The following is an 8,376-nucleotide window of genomic DNA, read 5'->3' as shown; positions in this document are numbered from 1 at the left end:
TAAGATAATTCTGGGACGTTACAACAACTATTTTAAAAATGATTTTATAGTTACAAAATAGAAAAATTTTGTTTTTTTGTTATGTATATTTGTCTCTTTGCGATTTTTGTCATTTATGTTGTCAGATTTTAATTTTAGTCTGCTATCCGTTTTTTTTTTTACAATTTTAGTAATTTTCCTGACGTAAATGCAGTGCTAATGTGAAATTGATGTGTGGAGCGTCACATCAATATTTTTTATGATAAAATACTAAAATTTACAAAAATCAAAATATATATGACAAAAAATGAAATATAAAAAAATTTGAAATATCGAAATCACAAAATAGCAAAATAACAAAATTATTAAACCGAAATTGCAATTTTCCTGTATTAAAAAAATATTTGTAAAAATATTTTACCAAAATATTATCCAAACACATTATTTGTTTCACAAGACGTTTTTAATGCAAGTATTTTAAAAAAAATTCCGACAATTTACTGAAAATTAACAATAAATAAAATGACACTGGACGAATGTGTGCTACAATCGGTGCAAAGCCTGTAAGCAGTGCGATGCCACCAAGATTCTGTAAGGATGATTAGCCGTGTTTTTATTTGACTTGATTTTCGAGTGTAGCTTTGATGGTTGACCTGATTCTGAATGTTATTCGTAGGTGGATTCTGTGGTTCTGAATTGAGATTTGATCTTAGCATCACTTACTTTTTGTTTTCGTTTTTGTTTTTCATTCATAAGGTGTTATGAAACAGGGATTTCATGCCTATAACGTGCTTGATAAAATGTTTGCAGATTGATAATGTATGAATTGCTTTTCATTTAAACTATCGACTAAATTTGGAAGGCAAATTTGAATTTCTTGTGTTGAATGGGGTATATTTTGACGGTGTCATGATTCTTTCTGGAAAATAGTATACTCCTCCATTCTCCAGGTGGGATTTCAGGGGGCTACCGGGGCATTTAGCAAAGAAAAATGTTGATTTCTTTCCATTGCCCATAGAGTCTCTCCCATCTGGTTCAGCCAAAATCTTTGCGACGATATGCATGGTTACATACCCAGATTCGCTGAGGTTTTCTTTTAAATGACGACACTTCTGAATTTTTTGTTCATGCACATTTTTGGCACGTGTAATTCTGTTCTGTTCCCTATTACCCTTGATCATTGCCCGAATATTTACGATAAAAACTTGCTGCTCCTCTCATGGACCCTTGACTATAATAAATAGAATTTAAACCATTGGATATGATTTTACTTGCCGCCTAATTTCTAAATGAGTTGCCTATTGCACATATCTGATTTATTTGCTAACTCTGGCACATTCAAGTCTCTTCTGTCGTCGTCCTTTATGTTTGTAATTCCATCTTTCATTGTCACACCACTTGTTTAAAGGTCTCTCATATTCTTCTAGATGGGATTGTGGATGTTCTAGATAATGAGCTAGTGAATTCTTCCACTCCCGGGGTACTTATATGTTGGAAGAATTTTTCATATACTGATGATACGTGGATCACGAATATAAGTTATGCAAATCCATTAAACCAGTTCTTATGTATTCCATCATATATTTGTGCATTAAATAAGTCTTTACCCTCTAATTATATGATCCGTGTGTCATGCAATTATATCTTTCTATATTTTTTATGTTTTTGTTCTTAGCCAGGTTTTGAATAACTCAGGAAAGAGATGCTCAGAGCATTTTGGAAATCTGCTTCTAAGAGAGGCGTCTTCAACTCTAGCTTTTCCCAGTTTAATTACCAAGTGGGTTACATTTTGTTGGGATACAGTTTTGAAGATGTGCATCCAATATTATATATTAAGTTTTTGTTGTTTATACGACTTAACTGTCCCGATTTTTTTAATTGTGTAATTTCTTAGTGCTCATATTTAAGTTCAGCGGTATGTGAACTTGTGAAGTAATATTACAGTCATTAATCCATGTCGATGGAAAATCATGTGATCCTAAGTAGTCATTGAAATCAAAGACTAAAATTTTCAATTTTCTTTCATTTTTATATGATCCTCTAGAGTGACTCTTTTGTTCCTCTTTTTTCAATAGAGACAGATGCATACTAGGAATAAGAAGGCACTGGAGCTCATAGCCAAAGGGTATAGTGCTTTGAAAGAAGTTGACAGAGTTATTGATTATTGCGAGCTTAAAGATAAGCGTCTCATTCCTTTGCTTAGGGTAATTTTAATCCTTGAATATCAGATGAATTAGCGATGGGGCAAATGTTTTATTTCTGTGAAGTTTCATTCCAGCAACATAATATAGTTGAGTTTAAGTGAGGGCTTGATTTAATACAGTGTTAATTAATTTGAGACCATATGCAAGTAAATGCATGAGTTACATTAACAGTAGACCATGGGCTTTCTGATGCCTCTAACTTCACTGTCACCGCATTACAATTTTGTACCAATGAACTCCATTTCAGTAATAGTTAGCTGAATTCAAACTTACTCCGAAAATTTTGTTGTTCCTCTTCTACGATTTTTATGAAAAGAGTTCATTTCCTAGCTTGTCTGTTGATATTCTCATCATATAATAGGGCGGCAATTTATGCAAATATATGATCCTGGAATTATGACTTTTCCTATATTTATTAGTTGCTGACTATGCTCGGAAGGAGTTAGAGCATCAGATCGGAGGATCTATCCTTTTGGCACGCCAAACCATTTTAAAATGATTATATATTTTATTTTAGCTGCATGCATGGTTTCAGTTCTACATTTCAAAGTAAATCTTAGTCTGACTAGTAAATGGCGATCTCTTTCTTTGGGTGGCTGATGTATATCAGACAGCGAAGCAGCATTTTGAATTGGCTCTCGAAGCTGACAACTCAAATACTCATGCTAGGTATTGGTTATCCAAACTGCATTTCAAATACCATGTCCCTGGTGCAAATAAAGCCATGTAAGAGTTATTTTCTATTCTATCATAACTTATCTTTGTACCACATTCCTACATTTTTGCTTTATGATACCGGTGATACCGTGATATGCATAAAAAGTTTAGGCTTTCTTTCCCTTCCCTTTTTTGCATCCATAAAACATTTTTTTCTGTTTCTCTATCATTAATATTTCTAGCATTTGACATCTATCTGAATAAGTCAATTTCGACTGTGATTAATATTTGGCATGTAGACATTATTCAGTACTTTATCTAAAGTCATTGCACTTTTTACCTTTATTTGTATACCAGAGGGGCTGCATTGCTAGTGGAAGCTGCTGAGATGGGTGACCCAGATGCTCTGTATGAGCTGGGTTGCCGCCTTAGAGTTGAGGTTAGACTTTCTAATGAAATAAATAATCATAGATGTGTAGTTTGAAAATCTATTGATGCTCTGTGTAGCTAACTGAAAACATGGAAGTGCGGAAAAAGATTTGTTCATCTATGTTCTGAGAGGAAACTATAGCTTCCCAGTTCCCAGATAATTTATCACAATTGATTTAAATAGTAGTTGCAATAATGTATTTTTTTCATCAATGGGTAGGGTTGTGGGGTTTTGAACCCAAGACCTCCTCCCATAGTAGTTGCAATAATGTATTTCAGCAGTGAGCATAAACGGAAATGATAATGTTGTGGAAGCTGTAGTTTATATAAGTTATATAATTTGTTTTGGAAACATTGTAGAAGTTGTATTTTGTACTGTAGAGTGTTGTCTATCCTTTTTGGTCAGATGCATAAACCTGTTATCTTGTATAGTTGTATATGATGTTACGTCCAGGATAAACCTGGTAACTTCAGTATGTGGTCAACAGGTACATGTAAAGCACGTGTGAAATCTTTTTTTCGGAGAAATCAATCCAACGTGCTTGTCTAACAACATTATACATGGTTTTTACCAGGATTAAGTCACAAATTGACCTCATCTTCACATCTTCAATTTCAATATCCTACTTGGTAAAATTTCGTAATGCGTGTTCATGTTGTCCTTTTGAATCTCCTAGGGTTTGGACCAAAACATTTCCCAGATTTCTTGTTCTTTGAAATTGCACTAATGGAAATACGACCACTGGTTCACAAGTTGTAATTTCACTCTCTTTATTTATATAATATTAATATTGTTTCCTATCAAAAAAAATTTTTGAGAATACAGATCAGAAGCTTGCCAGTTAAAGGGTTTAGATTAATGTGAAAAGTATTTCTGCCAAGTAGATTTTTTACTGTTGTTGGGAAACATGATCTCATGGCCTACGATGTTTTTTGTATTTCATTATATTGTTGAAGGAGGATATTTCTCTTCTGAGTAGCATGCTAACTTCTGTTTTTTTTTTTTTTTTTATATTCTTGCAGAATGAGTATGTTCAATCAGATCAGCAAGCTTTCTATTTTATAGAACAGGCAGTTGATCAGGTATTTCTTCGTGGATGCACACATTTTGACATAATCTATCAAATTGTCACAATCTAAATAGACTTTTCATGATTTAGTTGCATCCAGGTGCTCTCTACCTTTTAGGTGCTGTGTACTTGACTGGGGATTGTGTGAATCAAGATGTATCCTCTGCTATATGGTGTTTCCACAGAGCATCTGAGAAGGTAGTCTAATCTTCATTTCTACAGAGATTTTACTTGAATGATATTTCAAGCAATAGGATCGCTAATTAATTTCTATGGTACCGTGGTCTGTGTCTTGTAAAAGTTGCTGAAATAATCCTATAGATTTATATATATGTACTGTTTCGCTATTTGAAACAAAATGGAATGATTAGTTGGGACTTGAGAGTGCCCGAGTACTCAAAATTGCTTTCAGGGGAAAATTTTCACAAAAGAGCTTTCACACTCTGATTTTACCCAGGGACATGCTGGTGCTGCTATAGCCTATGGATCACTTCTTCTTAGAGGTTAGTTCTATTCTAGAAGAACTATTTGTTGTTTTAAACTTCTTGGTAGTTGAGAGAATTTTAGCACGTTACTTTTTTCGGACGGGTGTATATATATTGAATAGATGAAAATTTTCAGTCTATTAAGGTGTAACAATAGAAGGAAATAAATTCTATTAAGGTTTAACAATAGAAGGAAATATATTTCAATAGAAGGGATATATACTCGATCGCCAATCTAATGAAAAGACATGATAAAACACAAAGTTTGCTTCAGGCTTATTCAGTAGAAAAATTGCAGAATAATTTAAAAGGAAGAAAATCGTTGGGAAGAATTCTGAATGTTTTTTGTCACAGTTTATTACATTGAGCAATCCTTCCTTACTTAAAGAACTTGTTTGAAAGATTGAAAAGTTGGTTATTATTTATCTAGAACATTATAGGTACCGTGATTTTAAGGAAAGTCTGAAATACCCGGCGGGACTGAATCCAAGATCATGTTTTAGAAACCCAACAATTCTGATGGGTTGACTTCATTACACTAGTCGTGGTTAGAAGAGCATGTCACACAATGTTTTCAGTTGGCTATTTAGCCATTAACATAGAAAACACCAAAACTGAAATTCATACGAGATATGTAAATTTTGTTGCTTTTTCAGGATTTTTTTTATCTGCATGATTTTGTGAGCTTATTCTTTGAGCAAAAAGGTGTGAAAAATAAGTCGGGTACCCTGTGAAGGCATGGAAGCTCATTTGTTATAAGCAGAAGAATGAAGAAAATATTTCTTTTGTATGACCTTGTACTTGCAGCATGATAAATGAAAGTGGAATAATATATTTTTCGGCGTGAATTCTTAACTTGCCCAATAATGGATAACCATCCATATATTTGTCATAAACCAGCCAATTCACCAAACCCAGCAACACACAGAGACACACACAAATAATATTTCAGAAGAAATGGATAAGCTAAAATTGACGAGACGTGTAAACTTTGGGCGAATGTAAGGCAGACATCTAGCATGTCCAGGATGCTTGTCTTTCTTCACCCTTGCAATCCAAGATGGACTGTTATTCCTCTTTTGTGAGTTGATGTCTTACTTGAGAACTGGTTTCAGGTGTTGAAGTTCCTGAATCAATAACCAGGTTCAATAGGAAGAGCAGAATATCAATGAAGCTTGATGAGTCCAATAATCCACTTGAGCTGGCGACACGACAATTCGAGCGTGCTGCAAAAGCTGGGAATGAACTTGGATTCAAGTGGTTAAAAAGACTCGAGGAAGAGAAAAACTTGTTGGATTCTTGATTTACAAAAATATGGGCATTGGTAGATTAGATTATTTATGAATTTTAGTGAATTTGTAAAATCTTACTAGTCACGATTTTCAGTTAACTTTATGAAAATAGGGGAGGAAAAGATCGTGGTGATCTTGTTTTTTGATAAAATGATGGTGTTATTTTTACTGCCGCACTTCCAATTACAATTTACAACACTTGAGTCGTTTTAAAAACAAGCTGTGTAGTTTATGAATTAAATGAACAACGTTTTGGTAGAATGCATTTGGATGGGATTTGATTTGTAAATATCATTTTGATGTTTGGCAAAAAAGATTTTAGATCATGACTGGTATTGGATGAAATGTTATGGGGTTTAGATGAAATTTTATAAAATTGATAGGAGTTTTGGGATTTGAGTTTAAAAAACAATAAAATTATTTTTAGTATAATTTTAACCTATTCATAAATTTTAAATCCTCTTTAAAAATATTACAAAAGATCATTTATTCAAAATCTATTTTACTGATTCACACTATTATATTGTATATATAAATTTTTGAGAAAATCAAATAACAATTTTTTATTTTAAAAAAATTCTACAAATTATTTCTTTAAAAAAATAATTTATTTTTAATGCTAAAAACTTAATTTATCAAAATTTAATAAATTTATTTCTAATTTCATCTTAATAAACTTCATATTTTTTTCCATTTCTTACAAATTTATACAGTAAAAATACTTTAAGTTTTACATGTTTAAAAACAATCTTTTGTTCTTGATAGATATTATGAGTATATATTTAAGTATTATTACTAAAAATAATTTTAAAATTAAGCAATAATTTTTTTAAATATAAATAATTTGATTTTTAATTTTCAAAATCAAATTACAAATTATATTTTAAATTATAGTAAACACCCAAGTGAAATTCTAATTCCATAGATTTAAAACCCAAATTTCAATTCCAATCACATTACGTGTTATATACAAATATTATATTCACCCTTATTTTTAAAAAAAAAATCACAAAATTATTAAATTTCAAACAAAAATCATATTAAAATAAAATACTATAAAATATAAATCTATATTAAATACAGACAAAACATAATATTTATATATAATATTACATACACAACACGGTGTGTTACTGCTAGTTATTATAATGCATGAGGTGTACATAAAAACTATTTTGATATTTTTAAATGGTTTTTCATTTTTATCCATTTATTATTAAAACTACAAAAAACTGTTTATATTTATAACAGAAACTTATTCCCAAACACAATAATATTTGATTATCATCATCATCACCATCTCATCATCATCATCATCATCATCTTATTATTATTATTATTATTATTATTATTATTATTATTATTATACATGAGAACCCGCGGCTGCCATCTTTCGATGTGCACTGAATTAACGTGACAGTCTACAAACTACGCAGATAAACAAATTTTTATTTCACTTTTTAAGTTGTTTTAAGAGTTAATTTATAATTTATTTATACGATTTTAGTCAACATTCTCCCGGAAAAAAAAAACGAATATAAAAAATTTCTTTTAACCTAAACATCTATTTTTTTACCCCAATTTGTTATATGGTATGCTGCGGTATTCAACAAATATCTCATATCGTATCGAAAATTTCGGTATGACATAAATTTATACCGTTTTTACCGAAAAATTTTGGTATACCAAAATTCGGTACGGTATCGATATGATACCGTGTATACCGATATTTTAAATATTTTTTAAAATTATTTTAAATACTTATTTATGTGATTATTGCAACACATTTTGGAATTAACATCATTCAAACTACTTCAATCGTTCGAATGGAACGCATAAAGAGTGTAATATTATACTCCTTTCATCTCAATTATATAGTCCACGTTTTTTTTTGTTTATCTCATATATATAGTCATATACCATATTTAGTAATATTTTTACACTCATTTACTAATATATCTTTGTTAACTACACTTTGAAAATTATAGAATCATTTTTTTAATACATTAAATAGGGATAAAATAAGAAGTTTGTATAAAATTTACTTTCTAAATAATTTTTTCTTAATCTCTGTGAAAAAAAAAAGACTATATATTTGAGACGGATGGAGTATTAAATTTTTTCAAATGAATCGATTTCTTCTCAAAATTAAGAAATGAGCAAATTTTTGGCAACATTAACTTTAGCCACCATCTAGTCAACGTTTTCAAATAAAATAAATAACATTTTAGATGAGTCGAAATAATCGAAATTCTAAAGT

General features: G+C 30.7%; 1 protein-coding gene across 3 annotated transcripts; it reads left to right on the top strand.

The window, feature by feature from the left end:
- Positions 1–459: 459 nt before the first annotated feature.
- On the top strand, positions 460–6,332 carry LOC140887266 (uncharacterized). 3 transcript variants are annotated; one of them, XM_073294405.1, is made up of 9 exons: positions 460–570; positions 1,659–1,756; positions 2,055–2,183; positions 2,794–2,909; positions 3,198–3,279; positions 4,293–4,352; positions 4,430–4,537; positions 4,797–4,842; positions 5,940–6,332. In XM_073294405.1, exons 2-9 carry the CDS (start codon positions 1,682–1,684, stop codon positions 6,125–6,127), a joined length of 804 nt encoding a protein of 267 aa, XP_073150506.1. In that variant the 5' UTR covers positions 460–570; positions 1,659–1,681; the 3' UTR covers positions 6,128–6,332. The 3 variants fall into 3 exon arrangements, with proteins under 3 accessions (XP_073150506.1, XP_073150505.1, XP_073150507.1); XM_073294404.1 differs by having other exon boundaries at positions 477–570; positions 1,655–1,756; positions 5,940–6,331; XM_073294406.1 differs by lacking the exon at positions 460–570 and having other exon boundaries at positions 1,107–1,756.
- Positions 6,333–8,376: the final 2,044 nt, after the last annotated feature.

Source organism: Henckelia pumila, chromosome 3, assembly GCF_033568475.1.
Source record: "Henckelia pumila isolate YLH828 chromosome 3, ASM3356847v2, whole genome shotgun sequence".
Taxonomy (NCBI): domain Eukaryota; kingdom Viridiplantae; phylum Streptophyta; class Magnoliopsida; order Lamiales; family Gesneriaceae; genus Henckelia; species Henckelia pumila.
This window is presented reverse-complemented; position numbering and strand designations above follow the sequence as displayed.

Bases quoted from the DNA above. Each gene is read 5' to 3' on its own strand.
- LOC140887266 (XM_073294405.1), top strand. From the start codon at position 1,682: ATGCTCAGAGCATTTTGGAAATCTGCTTCTAAGAGAGGCGTCTTCAAC. The intron at 4,353-4,429 runs GTATTTCTTCGT...TTCATGATTTAG, and splicing joins TAGAACAGGCAGTTGATCAG to TTGCATCCAGGTGCTCTCTA. The intron at 4,538-4,796 runs GTAGTCTAATCT...GATTTTACCCAG, and splicing joins TCCACAGAGCATCTGAGAAG to GGACATGCTGGTGCTGCTAT.